Source organism: Neoarius graeffei, chromosome 6 (assembly GCF_027579695.1).
Source record: "Neoarius graeffei isolate fNeoGra1 chromosome 6, fNeoGra1.pri, whole genome shotgun sequence".
NCBI classification, from domain to species: domain Eukaryota; kingdom Metazoa; phylum Chordata; class Actinopteri; order Siluriformes; family Ariidae; genus Neoarius; species Neoarius graeffei.
In genome coordinates, this window is record NC_083574.1 from 61798662 (window position 1) to 61816438 (window position 17777).

Below are 17777 nucleotides of genomic sequence, written 5' to 3' on the forward strand. Positions count from 1 at the left end.
CATAGCCCTCTCACTGACCCTCAGCGTGTTGGCTGGCAGCTACACAATAGAAATCTAAGAGACTCAAACTTCCCCATCATGGTTTTGCACATATAGAAAGATGACACATACACAATCATAGTTCAACTGGTCAGTTTAATAGCCAAGAGAGCTTACAAAAGGTTGATGTATCAATAATTTTTGGTACTGTTTTAATAATTATTTTGCCATCAATCAATCTGCATTTTCACAAATCCTGCCTCTATTAATCTGGTCCTACTTCTACAACAGGCTGCAATGCTAAGTTTGTAAATTACCTTTTTCCCCCATGCTAACAGTTGAATTTTATTTTCAGTTTATTCAACTTCTCCTCATATCATCCGTTTGGTTAATTATTTATCCCATCTGTCAGGAAAATGCAGAGGAATTTCATTTAAGTAAGAGGGAGTTGTAATGTACTCCCATTATTGTAAATGTTTACATGTAGCCCTGATGGTAAAGAATCCCCTCCCGGAAACTGCTGTTTGGTGTACGAGTCAGTAATGTGGATTGTAAACCTTCTACTTCCCATTTAATCAATTTGTAGGATTGTATAAACTCTTAGTGCAGGCATCTTTGTCCTTTCATTTCTGCCATGGCTTTCCCTCTCCCCCTCCAGGGACAGCGTGGGTGGCAACGTCCTCTGCCAGCTCTAGCTGCAGCTCCTGGAGTTGTTTTATTCACACTTTTTAATCACTGAGTGCTTTATTATTAGGTGCAGGAATTACACCCAGCCAGACGGATCAGCTCAAGGATCCACAGAAATGCATTAGGCAGAATCTTATTAACGGTGCCGTTCTTAACCCTGCAGGTGGAGTGGTTCTGTTATGGCCACTCTTCTTGAAGCACACACTCTCAGGGTGTCAGGTCTACTCAAACCTACACTGCTGTTTTGCTTCTTTTTGATTAAACCTTTCTGTGTTTCCTGCCTTAGACATCTCATGCATCATTGTTCACATGAATGGTTTTCACTAAAGGCAGCTCTTGTTGCCACAACATGGCAACGCCTGTTCAAATTAATTCTCATTCATTATTCAATCGTGCTTGGTTTCAAAACAAATAACCCAGTTATGACTTATGGCTTCTAGTTTGTTCCTCGCTTCATAATTGGTTAATAATTATTGCTGGCCACATAGACCCAGTGTTGGTTTATTGTGAAATTTAATCAATAAAGCATTGCAACACATCTCTATAATGTATAAGAAAGCACTAATTTACTCCTTAGGCTGACAGGGTGCAATTTATCTACCTTCTTTAATCACTGACACTCACTGCTAATAATACATAAACTGCTTAAAGGAGAATTAGTTCTGCGGGAGTGGTAGAATATTTCAGGAGATGGGGGGAAGGTAGACCACTGTCTCTGCTCATTAGTTGGAGGCCATTTGACAAGTTGGACCCTGTCTAAATGCCCTAGCGACTGAATTGGAACGGCTTTCCCAGGCACTTGCTGGGACATTTTTATTAGCGTTTAAAAAAAAAAAAAAAGCCACGTCCTGTACTTTCAGTATTCTTGGGCTGAAGCTTGAGCATACACACATGGTGGGAGGCAAGCTGGAGATTTTTCTGCCACGTTTAGTTTATCCTCTCATTTAGGCACTGTGTTTAGGCACAAGACACTGCGCTTTTATCTTGTCCACCAAGTGTGTGCTGCTGAGCAAGAATTTGCATTAGTGTGCTATTATGAATACCTGTGACAGATACCGAATCCTGGCTCCCTGCATGGAAATGAATGGGCTCCCTCTCTTCTCATGGGAAGATACAGACCAGGCAATTCCACTTTAGTGGTTAATGTAGCAGCTTTAACAATGAGGGTGAAGGAGTTCAGCTTTCCTGCTGGGCTAGTGTCAGTTTTGAAGACTTGCTTCCTTTTGCTCTCTCCCTCTCTGTCTCTCTCTCTCTCTCTCTCTCTCTCTCTCTCTGGAAGGGCACTAGCAATGGCAGGCTACCTGTGACACAGTGACACAGTATGATGCAGATTACTCCCAATCAGACCAGACAGGCAAAGCTCTCCCTCTGTGCGTGCACACACACGCACGCACACACACACAAATATTTGTCTTATTATCCTTCTGAAGACTCAAATTCTTGTTCTTGGCTGACAGGAATGGAACCAGATGTGGTCTTCTGCTGTTGTAGCCCATCCACCTAACGGTTTAATGTGTTGTACATTCTGGGATGCTTTTCTGCTCAACACATTTGCAAAAAGTGCTTATTTCAGTTACTGTAGACTTTCTGTCTTGGAGAGGGATGCCCTAGACACACCAGTGATGGATTGTTAAACTGTTATCAGTGGTGCTCCTACGGCCCTTGCCGGCTATGGGATGAAGAAGAAGAAGAAGAAGACATCCTGTCTGCTCAACCAGTCAGACCTCTTTCACCAATTGCTGTTCACTGGATGTTTTTTGTTTTTCACACCATTCTGTGTAAACTCTGGAGACCGTAGGGTGTGACAGTCCCAGAAGATCAGTTTCTGAAATACTTGAACCAGCCCATCTGGCACGCACCAACAACCATGCCATGGTCAAGGTCACAGATGTCACATGTATTCCCCATTCTGATGTTTGATATAAATGTTAACTGAAGCGCTTGCTTGATTTGTATTTGCATGGGTTTTTTTTTTTTCATTGCTGTGTTGTCACATGATTGGCTAATGATTTTATCTTGGCCATTACAGTGAGTTGGAGGCCATGCAGGCAGAATGTGCTACATGTTTGACACAGTTCACATATCCCCAGTGGCTTTGTGTGTGTATGTGTATGAACCTGTCCTGATTGTCATGTGAGCAAGTCTGGCTCCAGAGCACACGCAGTATCTGGACTGTGGCTGATATGACAGGAATATGCTACTGGTTAGCAGGGCTAAAACTCAATGCCTGAAGCATCAGTCTATCCTAATCCTGTCTCACTTAAAGTCAAACGTACCATTTCTAACCATGTCCAAGCATACTCCTGAGATACCAGTCTATTTTTCTGTATATCTCTGCAAAATACAGCAAGCTCTAGAAATAACAATACCTCTCACAAAAACAGGCAAAAATCATTTAAAAAATTACACAAAATAAATAAAAATTTACACTTAAAAATGTGAAGAAATTCTTTTTAAAAATACCTTTGTGAAGTTATTGAAACTGCAAAGAAATTTAAGAAGTTAAGAAATTTTTTAACCATTTTGATATATTTTTTTAATTACTCTTAGTCTCAGCCTTAAAATAGACTCTTGCCTTTGACCAAATAATCAGATTAAAAGTTAGAATTCATTTATCATCAATCATGGGGGCCAAGTGTCAGTTCTGCACACACACACACACACACACACACACACACACACACACACACACACACACACACACACACAAAATACAAATTGCTGTCTTGCACAAGGGATTATTTTGCACATGTTATCCTTCATATAAAGATTTTGCTTATTTTCACAGTGCGACAATTATTTTGAAGTCGACCCTGGGCTTGGCAGACGCCTTATGATTACATTATAGGGCAGCTTATCTGCGACAGAGTGGCTTTTTTGCATAGTTCTAAACTCAGCTATTTGCTATTACTTACCAGATGTGCCTGTCTCTTAAGGCAAGACACTAGGTGTGGGTGATACACTACCGTTCGAAAGTTTGGGGTCACCCAGACAATTTTGTGTTTTCCATGAAAAGTCACACTTTTATTTCCCACCATAAGTTGTAAAATGAATAGAAAATATAGTCAAGACATTTTTCTGGCCATTTCGAACATTTAATCGACCCCACAAATGTGATGCTCCAGAAACTCAATCTGCTCAAAGGAAGGTCAGTTTTATAGCTTCTCTAAAGAGCTCAACTGTTTTCAGCTGTGCTAACATGATTGTACAAGGGTTTTCTAATCATCCATTAGCCTTCTGAGGCAATGAGCAAACACATTGTACCATTAGAACACTGGAGTGAGAGTTGCTGGAAATGGGCCTCTATACACCTATGGAGATATTGCACCAAAAACCACACATTTGCAGCTAGAATAGTCATTTAGCACATTAGCAATGTATAGCGTGGATTTCTGATTAGTTTAAAGTGATCTTCATTGAAAAGAACAGTGCTTTTCTTTCAAAAATAAGGACATTTCAAAGTGACCCCAAACTTTTGAACGGTAGTGTATATCATGGAAAAACATCATATCATGATTTCTACATGGCATTTATACATGATGTATCTTAAAAAAAACAGTAAAGTTGATCTTATAATGATAAGTTTGCTCAAGCAATGCTAACAATACAGTAGTGTTGCATTAAAAAAACTGTTTGGTGATGCTTTATTTGGTGTCTATATAAATGCATGTGTTTTCATTTTTTATATTTAGAATTTAAAAATTTATCACAATATTGATATTGTATCAGCCATCCAAGACACTACAGGCAGAAATAATGATTTGGGTCACATCAATCATTTTTCAGGTTTTTGGATAAATTGCATCTATAACATATCATCTGTTGCACAGCAGTAAAGAAATGTCAAAGCTTTCAGCAGAGTTTAATGGAATACCATTTTAATATTATTTGGTTGGTTAACCAGATATTATTGCAGAAGTTAGCAGCTGATGAAACTGGCTAACGCCGACCAGAAATTGGTAGCACTGGAAGATCCTGATTGTCCTTCGACTAAAACTGAACATTTTGTTGGCTGTTGGCTTGCATCTGATTGCTTTATGTTTGTACACGTTGTATGGAAATTTAGGAATATTGATTAAAAATCCTCTCAGAAATGCTGTCAAGTTAGGTCATGTTCGCAGTGAGGATGAAAGAAGTAACTGAAATGTCTATGTACACAAGTTCATCATAGATTGTGTGTTGAGAAAATAGATGTTATTTGGAGTGAATAAAAATGAGTAGGATGTTTGTGTTGCATTATGAAAAAAAAAATCGAGAAGAGACTCAAGCTTGTGTTCTGTTCCCATGCTCATGGCATGGCCGCACCCAGCATCAGACATCTGTGGGAGATTTCTGCTCATCATTAATCAGATCAGAACTACAGAACCACTGTTTAGATGTCAGTGCTCACGTTCTTTGACTGAATCCTTCCAGGTGCAGCATGAATAATGCATTCATTCAGCGAAAAGTGATAAGTTGCATTTAAATTCAAAACACATGTATATTTTTCACACGTGCTGTAAATCCATCCATCCATCATCTATACCGCTTATCTGTCAGGGGAAGCTGAAGCTCACTTCAGGCAAGAGGCGGGGTCACCAAGCTAACACAGGGCTAACACAGAGACAAACCGCCATTCACACTCATATTCACACCTGTGGGCCATTTAGAGTAGCCAGCTGACTTAATCCACATGTCTTTGGACTGTGGGAGGAAACTGGAGCACCCGGAGGAAACCCACACAGGCATGAGGAGAACATGAACTCTCCACACAGAAAGACCCTAGTCAACCATGAGGTTCGAACCCAAAAACTTCTGTGAGGTGACAGTGCTAAGCACTGCAGCACTGTGCTGCCCCACATTGTAAATGTTTTATAGAATAGATAGTTTTTACTGACGTCACGGCATTCCGGGGAACGCCCCCCAGCCGCCATCTTGAGGGGCAAACAAAACGGACCATCGCCACGACCGGCTACGTTATCTCGGACGAATTTATGAAGTTATATAGTCAGTTTTCTAAAATAAAGATCAATGTCGGCAAAATCAAGCAAACAGAAGTATATAGATACATTAGATGACATCTCACGACAACGGTATGCAGCCAAACTGGCCTTGATTGGGGGAATTGACCCCTACGAAGTGGACAAAGATGCATTTTCAAGTGACTATGCAGGGCTGCCAAAGCCTGAAACTGCCAAAGCCTGAAACTGACTTCATCAAACTTTAAAGGCTGTCTGATATATACAACTTTATATATTCACAGCGTGCCTTTTGGCGGATGCCGCCTTTTTCACGGCTGAATCGCGCAGATCCGATTTTTTTTTTAGGGGGGGCGTTGGAGTGTCTGATTATAATTTCAAAGTAAATTCTGTATTAAAATTACTAAATAAGCAAATCTGTTACAGTCCATGAAACAGGAAGTATAAGGATGAGAAAAAAACAGTTTAAATCGCAAAGCTGCGCACATTTGCGCAGTCCTGCACACCGCTTGGGCTGTACAAATGTGCGCAGCTTTCCGATTTAAACTGTTTTTTTCTCATCCTTATACTTCCTGTTTCATGGACTGTAACGGATTTGCTTATTTAGTAATTTTAATACAGAATTTACTTTGAAATTATAATCAGACACTCCAACGCCCCCCCTAAAAAAAATCAGATCTGCGCGATTCAGGCGGCATCCGCCAAAAGGCGTGCTGTTTGCATCCCAAACACAAATCAAATCATACAGAATAGACCTAAAATGTTTTTCAAAAATGACCCTTGCGTGAGTGAAGTGACAAGTTTCAAATAGAAACGTGACAAACGAGCGATATTAGTGTACATTACAATGTAAACATACGCTCAGCGGTTCCAGTTAGGCATTCTCCAGAGATTGTTCACATGATGTTTTGGTTTCCAAAAACAAACTTAAACACAATTGATTGTTTATTTAAACAACTTACCACTTATAAAATGATCGGAGCAGACTTTGCTGTGTTTGGAAGGCTGATAATCTTTGCGGTTGATTCTCACAAGCCATAGATTTCTCCTTTGTATGCTGAGTTTCTTTGTTTGCTTGCCTTCGTGCTCCCGTACAGTGGGAATTCCATAAAAGCTCCGCTTGACTTCATCATCTGACCTATTACGACAGCCTTGAATACAACAGGTGTGCACCATTGCTAGCTTTAAATAGCCTGCTTGGGTTCTTTTGAAGACTTTGTACTCACGCGTTACAATGTGTGCTCAGTGACCCGTACGGTAAGCTTGACCCGCAAGATGGCCGCCACCAGGGAATCCCCGACTCTGTGACGTCATGTGAAAACTATCTATAGCATCCATACATCCATTATCTGTAACCGCTTATCCTGTACAGGGTTGCAGGCAAGCTGGAGCCTATTCCAGCTGACTATGGGCAAGAGGCGGGGTGCACCCTGGACAAGTAGCCAGGTCATCACATAGAAACAAACAACCATTCACACTCACATTCACACCTACGGTCAATTTAGAGTCACCAGTTAACCTAACCTGCATGTCTTTGGACTGTGGGGGAAACCGGAGCACCCGGAGGAAACCCACGCAGACACAAGGAGAACATGCAAACTCCACACAGAAAGGCCCCCTCGACTACTGGGCTCAAATCCAGAACCTTCTTGCTGTGAGTCGACAGTGCTAACCACTACACCACCGTGCCGCGCCAGAATAACATTCATTTAATTGTTAATTGTGCCTCACATTTGATTAAACTGCATAACCATAAATGCGTTTCAATGCTTTGCTGAACATTCTGTACATCCAAAGTAAATGATTCAGTTCACTCTTACCTTCCTTCATATCTTGACTGACAAATCCTGTGATAGCTGCACAGGCACACTCATTAGGCTACCACTGAACTTGCTTAAGCACGGCTGTCCAATTAGTGCTCGGCTGAGAGGTGCAGCGTGTTAAGTGCCTCCTCTTTTCCCATTATCAAGGACTGTTCATTCAGCACAATCTGTATTATTGCTACCAGGTTTATGGGCTTTTTCACAGAGTAAGAAAAGCAAATTGCTAGCAGCACTTTTTTTTTTTCTTTCTGTGTTGAAGTCAGAAAGCAGTATGTCAGCCAATATCTGGCCACCTCTGCTGCTAAGGAATTACGCAGCGCCAGCATGGTGTTAATCGATGCAAATGGAATTTTGAAATATTAAAATTGCTGCTGTGCTGCGAACGTGTGCGCGCGCACACACACACACACACACACACACACACACACACACACACACACACACACACACACAGTCTGACAGAGATTGGGAGATTGCAATGCTCAGGAGAGACAATAAAGTGGCATGGCAGTCTGCTTGGGTTATTTCTGTAGGCTGAGAGTGCTTATGACACATTTGTTTATTTTTGAGGAGGTGGCATGAGAATGTTCTATCCTGCTGCCCACTGCACAATTCGTCAGTCTAACCCTCTGTATGGCCTCCCTTCATCTGTCCTCCCTTTCCTTCTCTCCTTCTTTCAGGTCTTTGTATTGACAGTGTGGTACTTTGAGCTGTTCATGTTGCCTCTTTTCCTCCTGCTGCTCATCGGCTGGAAGTATTTCCACATCACGCCAGGCATGGGCAGCTACAGTCAGGACCTGGTGAGTGCAGTGACACACACACACACACACACACACACCCACACACACACACACACACACACACACACACACACACACAGAGTATTATAGCAAACTCCCATCAGCACACACACCTCTTCAGACAGAGAACAGATCAGCAGCATTCTCTACACTTGGTGTGGTGTTTGAAGGATACAACCTAAACGCTCACATTTTACACAGACTAATGGTAATAAGAAGCACTAATACAGCTCCAGTCAGGACACACCCACACACGGCAATGTCCTCATCAGTCACAACCTATACAGAGCTTCACCGCTGAAAAAAAAAAATCAACATTATGTTCTAAATTTCACTGGATTGTAAAGAAAAAATAATATCCCCCACAAACTGATTATTATTATTATTATTATTATTATTATTATTATTATTAAATCAATCTCTATCTAGCACATCACTGTAGTGATGTGGCCACTTTGACAGCTTCAGCCATCAAAGTCTCTAGAGAAGAATTACAGTTGTGGTTTCCCATTGCCTTCTACTGGATTATTATAGAGGTTTTCTCCTCTCAATCATTCACACACACACACATGGACAATTCAGAGTAGCCAGTTAACCTAACCATATGTCTTTGGAGGAAACCAGAGCACCTGGAGGAAACTAACACAGATACAGGGAGAATATGCAAACTCCACACAGAAAGGCCCTCGTCAGCCACTGGGCTCAAACCTAGGACCTTCTTGCTCTGAGGCAACAGCGCTAACCAACTGCACCACCATGCCACTATTAAATCAATAGAAAAGCTCATTCATCTCATCTCATTATCTCTAGCCGCTTTATCCTTCTACAGGGTCGCAGCCAAGCTGGAGCCTATCCCAGCTGACTACGGGCGAAAGGCGGGGTACACCCTGGACAAGTCACCAGGTCATCACAGGGCTGACACATAGACACAGACAACCATTCACACTCACATTCACACCTACGCTCAATTTAGAGTCACCAGTTAACCTAACCTGCATGTCTTTGGACTGTGGGGGAAACCGGAGCACCCGGAGGAAACCCACGCGGACACGGGGAGAACATGCAAACTCCGGACAGAAAGGCCCTCGCCGGCCACGGAGCTCGAACACGGACCTTCTTGCTGTGAGGCAACAGCGCTAACCACTACACCACCATGCCGCCCACCAATAGAAAAGCTATAATAGTTATAATATATAGCTTAATCTTATTATAGTAAACTATTTGGCTGAAAGTTTGTGGACACCTGATCATCACACCCAAGTGGAACTTCTCTAAACTGTTGCTACAAAGTTGGAAGCACACAATTGTCTCGAATGTCTTTGTACACTTCAGCATCAAGATTTCCCTTCACTGGAACTAAGTAGCCTAAACCTGTTCCAGCATGACAATGTCCCTGTGCACAAAGTGTAGACATGGTTTGCCAAGGTTGGAGTGGAAGAACTCTACTGTCCTGCACACAACCCTGACCTCAACCCCACTGAACAGCTTTGAGATGAACTGCATCCCAGGCCTCCTCGCCCAACATCAGTGCCTGACCTCACTAATGCTCTCGTGGCTGAATGAGCACAAATCACAATAGCCACGTTCCAAAGTCTAGTGGAAAGCCTTCTCTGAAACGTGGAGGTTATTATAACAGCAACTCAATCTGGAATGGGATGATCAGCAAGTACACATGAGTGTTACGGTTGGGTGTCCACATACTTTTGGCCATATAGAATACCTACATAGATTATATTCTACAATTACACTGGATGGCTACATTATTCATTATAATTATTGTTATATTGTAGACAAGTAAATACGGGGAACAAATGCAAGATATTTAAGCCCTTTTATTTAAAGCTACACTTGGGCATTCCGTACAAAATGTTAGTTGTTTATTATTATTATTATTATTATTAAATAATGTTGAAAATAATTCATCTCATCTCATTATCTCTAGCCGCTTTATCCTTCTACAGGGTCGCAGGCAAGCTGGAGCCTATCCCAGCTGACTACGGGCGAAAGGCGGGGTACACCCTGGACAAGTCGCCAAGTCATCACAGGGCTGACACATAGACACAGACAACCATTCACACTCACACCTACGGTCAATTTAGAGTCACCAGTTAACCTAACCTGCATGTCTTTGGACTGTGGGGGAAACCGGAGCAAACCCACGCGGACAACATGCAAACTCCGCACAGAAAGGCCCTCGCCGGCCCCGGGGCTCGAACCCAGGACCTTCTTGCTGTGAGGCGACAGCGCTAACCACTACACCACCGTGCCGCTGTTGAAAATAATTGTTTCAGAAAATTTTCAGAAAAGGAATGTTGCTGAAGTGATGGTTTACTGTCATGTGATGGTACGATCACATTTTTAGATATTTTTCACACACTATTTATCACACTATCTAATGTCCTATACCTTCACACAGCTTATCAAAGCCTCATCGTTGATTTCTTCATGTAAGCATTACCCGATACTTTTGTCTTCCTTCTCCGAAGCATCATAATCATAATCACACAAAGTTGTAGACAGAATAGATAAATATATTTTAATTATATACATTTCTATGCAGTTGGAGCTGCCACTGGATCAGAAGCAATATTTGCTACTTGAGTCCCAACACAAAATAAATCCCATCACTTCAGTGACATTCCTTTTCTGGTTGTCTGGGTCTCAGGCTGCAAGCAGAGCTGTGCTCTCAGAATAATGTTAAAGTCTGGGTGCAGCAGTGTCCTGACCTCTTCTCCCCAGTAGAATCAGAACACCAGTGTCACATCCCATATACGCCCAGGGACAGCAACGACTTGATGTAAAGCGATGCAAGCCCAGGCAGCACAAATTAAATGTTTTTCATTTTTCCATCCCTTTCTGTTTGTGTGTGTGTGTGTGTGTGTGTGTGTGTGTGTGTGTGTGTGTGTGTGTGTGTGTGCGCGCGAGTGGTAAAGAAATGAGATTGCTTGGCAGTGACATGGCTCTTGTGAAGAAGGCCCCATCACACTCACCTTTCTTTTCTGTGTGAGGTCACCCCATGATGTAGTTGCTAAGGCAACGGGCCTCTCCCAATAGGGGTGGACATACAAGAGAAGGTTTTCATTACAAGGTGTTTGTTAGAAAAAAAATGCTCTGGTGCCTCCATGTCCCCACCTTGCAGACTCCTCTAACTGCACACTCCTTTTCTTTCAGGAGAACATCTCTGCTGCAGAGGACGAAGATGAAGATGAAAAGGTACTTCATTCTTTTTGTGCATTTTCTTTGTTTTTTTTTCCTCTTCTCTTCTCTTCTCTTTGATTAGCTACAGTCTGGAAGTTCGTTGAGCTCTGGGTCTGACCTTGCAGCACGATTCTGTATCACACTGTCTGTCTAGCCTCAGTGTTTAACTTGCAACATCCAAGTTAAATGGACTCGAAATGAGGACAGGCACCGTGACTGTCTCAGTGAAGCACATTTTTCCTCTAGCATCAGTGTGGCCTCACGGGAATGTTCCCTCAGACCACAAATGGATTTTGGTTGCTTCGTTGCGCTCCTTTAAAACGCAGAAATAAGCACAGAATGGAATCATTAATTGAAGTCAGCCTTCCTCTGGGGAACAGATATAGTGTGAAAAATTTCACAGCAGACACATATGAATAGGGGGGCTAGTCTTTAGTTGAACTTGGGCTAAATAAATAAATGGTGCCTCATTCTCTTTGTTTATACGAAGCGTAACAATCATTTACAGTCTTCAGGTAAACACAGATTTTGTGTTCTCTTTTTATGCGAATCATAAATCACTTAAAAGTCATTGTGCTTTTGGCAGATGGAATGTCATTCTTTGTGTGGCTGAACCATTAAAAATGTCTATTAAATGTGTAAAGTCATAGACATAGCTTATAGCAATATTAGCCACATTGTCTGCTCCAGAGAGGATTGAGTTTAAGGAAGATGATGTGTTATTGCTTTCTGACTGTGGAAGTGTGAAGCTCTGAGCCTGTGAGCACTGACCCTGGCACTGTGTGGCTGCAGGCCCAGGATTCATATCCATAAAGCGCTAAATATATTCAGTTGCAATGACTGCAGGCGAGTTTCATCTTCAGAGAGGAACCGCTCTGCTGAAAGCAGGTCTGTGTTCCAAATACAGAGCTGAGCAGCTAATTCAAAGATGATGCACATTATGTGTGTGTGTGTGTGTGTGTGTGTGTGTGTGTGTGTGTGTGTGTGTGCCCAGCAGCCAGGCAATTGTGATAAATCTTGGAAGGAGAAAATAACGTTGATCCCAAAGAAATAGCAGTAATAGGCTGATTACAGGTGGCACATGAGTGCTGAATGTAGATTCAATCTATATGTGTTTTGCATGTTAAATTGAAAATAATATTAGCTTGATTTATTATCCACCAATTTGTTGAATTTGTCTAATTTGTTTTACGTTTAGCAGTAAAGAAAAGCTGACAGCTCAGTTCCAACTGCCAGTGAGCAGTTTGTTTTTAAAATGCTAATGAACAAAACGAGCTAATGGATTTTTTCCCTCAGATGCTTAATGTTTCTAAGCAGTTACACATTATGTGAAAATTAAATGTGTCCTTTCATTTACTTAATTGAGCAGATTAATCGGTTTGTTGTAAACTACTGTAATTTAAATCTACCTGATTCCTATTATGGCTGGGACTTAACATTTTGATATCATATAGGCAGATCAAAAAGCAGAGCTCTCCATCTCCTATCAAAATAAGTAAGGAAGGAAATAGATAGATAGATAGATAGATAGATAGATAGATAGATAGATAGATAGATAGATAGATAGATAGATAGATAGATAATGAGTAAAATCTAAAAGGTTACAACTAGTCATAGGTACAAATTCAAGTTCAGTCCAAATTACTTGAAACTGTTCTCATTGAATTCAGAATTAGATTAGATTAGATTAAATTAGATTAGATTCAATTAGATTAGATAGAACTTTATTGATCCCTTTGGGCGGGTTCTCCCAGGGAAATTAAAATTGAATGCTAAACAACGTACTTTTTACAGAATTAAAATATGTTTATACGTTATTGATGTATTACCAATCAAAGATTGAAAAAATGGCTTAATTTTTAGAAAATTGACCGAATATTATGTATTAGGATCACATGGTCCAAAATGGGCCTCATTAATGAATGAGATCAAATGTTTTTTTCTTCATAACCTTTATATTTTTCAAGATATTTACATGGAAATTGGCAGGCACATAGATGGTTGCATACTGAATACAAAGTTTGAAAAAGTAGTATAAACAAATTATGCAAATTTGTATTTAATTAGTATTAATTATGATAATTAGGTAAAAAAGTTAAATCGGAACACTCTCTTCTTCAAAGTTTCACCAGATAGCTTTATTTGTGCAATTATGTTGATCTTAACTCTCATTTATACATCACAAAGAAGGAGAAATCAATGTTAATTATAAAATATGCATAAATAAGCACTGAATGTCATTCACATCTGCCATTCTCTATCAAAATAAAAAAGTAATAAAAGAATATTTCTAATACACTCTTTGTGCTCTGTAGGCCTTTGTATTTCTAAGTCGGGCCTACTAGCATTTATATGAAAGAATATGAATTGTTATTTTGATTAATATTCACAGCTTTCAAGGCTAACCTCGAAAGAACTGTGTGAGCCACATCCAATTAACAACGCCAATTAACTGAATTGAAATTGACACTCGCATTTCTGACTTCTGGTTTTTAAAATCTCATTCCAACCACAAAGATCTCAATATTTTTCATTAAAACACCTACAGTTACAGTGGTGCTTGATAGTTTGTGAACCCTTTAGAATTTTCTTTATTTCTGCGTAAATATGATCTAAAACATCATCAGATTTTCACACAAGTCCTAAAAGTAGATAAAGAGAACCCAGTTAAACAAATGAGCCAGAAATATTATACTTGGTCATTTATTTATTGAGGGTGGCACGGTGGTGTAGTGGTTAGCGCTGTCGCCTCACAGCAAGAAGGTCCGGGTTCGAGCCCCGTGGCCGGCGAGGGCCTTTCTGTGCAGAGTTTGCATGTTCTCCCCATGTCCGCGTGGGTTTCCTCCGGGTGCTCCGGTTTCCCCCACAGTCCAAAGACATGCAGGTTAGGTTAACTGGTGACTCTAAATTGACCGTAGGTGTGAATGTGAGTGTGAATGGTTGTCTGTGTCTATGTGTCGGCCCTGTGATGACCTGGTGACTTGTCCAGAGTGTACCCTGCCTTTCGCCCGTAGTCAGCTGGGATAGGCTCCAGCTTGCCTGCGACCCTGTAGAACAGGATAAAGCGGCTAGAGATAATGAGATGAGATTTATTTATCGAGGAAAATGATCCAGTATTACATATCTGTGAGCAACAAAAGTATGTGAACCTTTGCTTTCAGTATCTGGTGCGACCCCCTTGTGCAGCAATAACTGCAGCTAAACGTTTCTGGTAACTGTTGATCAGTCCTGCACACTGGCTTGGAGGAATTTTAACCCATTCCTCCGTACAGAACAGATTCAACTCTGGGATGTTGGTGGGTTTCCTCACATGAACTGCTCGCTTCAGGTCCTTCCACAACATTTCAACTGGATTGAGGTCAGGACTTTGACTTTACCATTCCAAAACATTAACTTTATTCTTCTTTAACCATTCTTTGCTAGAACAACTTGTGTGCTTAGGGTCGCTGTCTTGCTGCATGACCCACCTTCATTTAAGATTCAGTTCATGGACAGATGTCCTGACATTTTCCTTTAGAATTTGCTGGTATAATTCAGAATTCATTGTTCCATCAATGATGGCAAGCCATCCTGGCCCAGATGCAGCAAAACAGGCCCAAACCATGATACTACCACCTCCATGTTTCACAGATGGGATAAGGTTCTGATGCTGGAATGCAGTGTTTTCCTTTCTCCAAACATAATGCTTCTCATTTAAACCCAAAATTTCTATGTTGGTCTCATCCATCCACAAAACATTTTTCCAATAGCCTTCTGGCTTGTCCAGTTGCTTAGAAGTTACCCTGGGGTCCTTTGTGACCTCATCGACTCTTACATGCCTTGATCTTGGAGCGATCTTTGTTGGTTGACCACGCCTGGGAAGGGTAACAATGGTCTTGAATTTCCTCCATTTGTACACAATCTATCTGACTGTGGATTGGTGGAGTCCAAACTCTTTAGAGATGGTTTTGTAACCTTTTCCAGCCTGATGAGCATCAACAACGCTTTTTCTGAGGTCCTCAGAAATATCCTTTGTTCATGCCATGATACACTTCCACAAACATGTGTTGTGAAGATCAGAACTTGATAGATCCCTGTTCTTTAAATAAAACAGGGTGCCCACTCACACCTGGTTGTCATCCCATTGATTGAAAACACCTGACTCTAATTTCACCTTCAAATTAACTGATCATCCTAGAGGTTCACATACTTTTGCCACTCACAGATATGTACACAGACTGCACCATTTTCCTCAGTAAACAAATGATCAAGTATAATATTTTTGTCTCATCTGTTTAACTGGATTCTCTTGATCTGCTTTTAGGACTTGTGAGAAAATCTGATGATGTTTTAGGTCATATTTATGCAGAAATATAGAAAATTCTAAAGGGTTCACAAACTTTCAAGCAGAAAAGAAAAGAAAAAGAAAGCCTAAAGGAGAAGTTGTGTTTAAAAATATATATATATGGCCTTTGAACAAAAATCTGTCCTGGGGGAAAGAGAGATCATGTACAATCATGTGTGCAGTTAAAGAGATGTCCCTTTGGCCTTAGGTAACAGTCAGATTGTGCAGATCGACGTTGGTTTAATCACATCAGAAAACGAGGGGAATAGTGAACATACCTCCCTGGTTCTGTGTCCCAGAAAACTGTGAGGCAGTGTGTCCTGGTTGGAGAGAATCAAACTGAAAGAAAACTGACCCAAACCTGTAGTGCACACACACACACACACACACACACACACACACACACACACACACACACACACACACACACACACACACACACAAGAAACCCAACCCACCCCATACAATTTCTTTCTGTACTATTTCTGCCCTTTCACCCCCTTCAGTCCCCTCCAACGTATCACCTTCATCTTGGAGCACAAGGACATAATGCTGATAGTAGATGTATTATGGTGCACTGTATGACTGAGCCTTGTGGCTTTTGTTGTCTAATCCCTTTTGTTCCCATTTGTGTTACACTTGTGATCCACAATCCATGTGCATTTCAATTATGTGCATGGTGTAAGGCTTTGAGGAATAATAGTACTACAACCCCATTTCCAGAAAAGTTGTGATATTTTCCAATGTGCAATAAAAACAAAAATATGTGATTTGTTAATTTGTGTGAACCTGACAAATGTACAAAGAAAATATTTTTTGATAGTTTTCCTGACCAACTTAATTTTTTTAAAGTGTTCTGCCGAGTTGCCAAGTTTCTAGGGAAGGATTACAATAGTGGTTTCTCATTGCCTTCTACTGGATTATTTATAGAGGTTTACTCCTCTCAACCATTCACACACATTCACACTTATGGGCAATTTAGAGTAGCCAGTGAACCTAACCGCATGTCTTTGGACTGTGGGGGAAACCAGAGCACCCGGAGGAAACCCACACAATCACAGGGAGAACATGCAAACTCCACACAGAAAGGCCCCTGTGGGCCACTGGGCTCGAACCCAGAACCTTCTTTCTGTGAAGCGACAACGTGAACCACTGCATCACTGGGCCACCCCAAATTAACTGTAGTTTGTAAATAAGTTAGAATTTGATGCCTGCAACACACTCAAAAAAATTTAGGACAGAGGCATTATTACCATTGTATTACATCACCTTTGTATGGGATCTGAGGTTGCTGCAGAAATTGTTTTGCAATTAGAATTTTTGTCCATTCTTGCTTGATTCAAGACTTCAGCTGCTCAAAAGCCCGTGGTCGCCATTGTCTGATTCTCCTCTTCATGATGCACCACACATTTTCAATAGGATACAGATCTGGCAGCAGACCAGTCAAGCACACACACTCCGTGTCTATGAAGCCACGCTGTTGTAGCCTGTGTAGAATGAGGCCTGGCATTGTCCTGCTAAAAGTAAGCATGGACTTCTCAGGAAGAGATGTTGCCTTGATGAACGTCTCTCTAAACTCCCAATATATGCCCCAATATATCAATGGTACCTTCACACACATGCAACTCACCCATGCTGTGGGCACTAATGACCCCATACCATCACACATGCTGGTTTTTGCACCTTTCTCTGATAACCAACTGGATGGTCGTGTTCACCTTTGGCACTGAGAACTCAACATCTTGAGATTTGTGAGAGAACTGTTAGTCAATTCAAAAAGAACATTTCTCAATGTTCTTTTTGAATTGACTAACAGTTCTCTCACAAATTTTGTCACAAAGCAGTGCCACAACCCATCTTGGCCTGGAAAGACTGAGCTCTTTGGTGCTGCCCAATCATGATTGCAATTAACCTGCTTATAGATGACTTGCAACCACATGAACAAAATTTGCTACGTCATGAGCGTCCACGATGATGGTAGATATACAAAGCAACTAGGCCGGCAGCC

At 41.2% G+C, this 17777-nt stretch overlaps 1 protein-coding gene across 8 annotated transcripts in view; it reads left to right on the forward strand.

The window, feature by feature from the left end:
• mctp2a (multiple C2 domains, transmembrane 2a) overlaps positions 1 to 17777 on the forward strand; it is a 90058-nt gene that overhangs the window by 58986 nt on the left and 13295 nt on the right. For 3 of the 8 annotated variants that reach the window (XM_060923972.1, XM_060923971.1, XM_060923978.1), the window contains 2 exons: positions 8128 to 8247; positions 11419 to 11460. In XM_060923972.1, the coding sequence (XP_060779955.1) occupies positions 8128 to 8247; positions 11419 to 11460 (162 nt within the window). The other 5 variants (XR_009654896.1, XM_060923975.1, XM_060923973.1 and 2 more) reach the window with 5 other exon arrangements.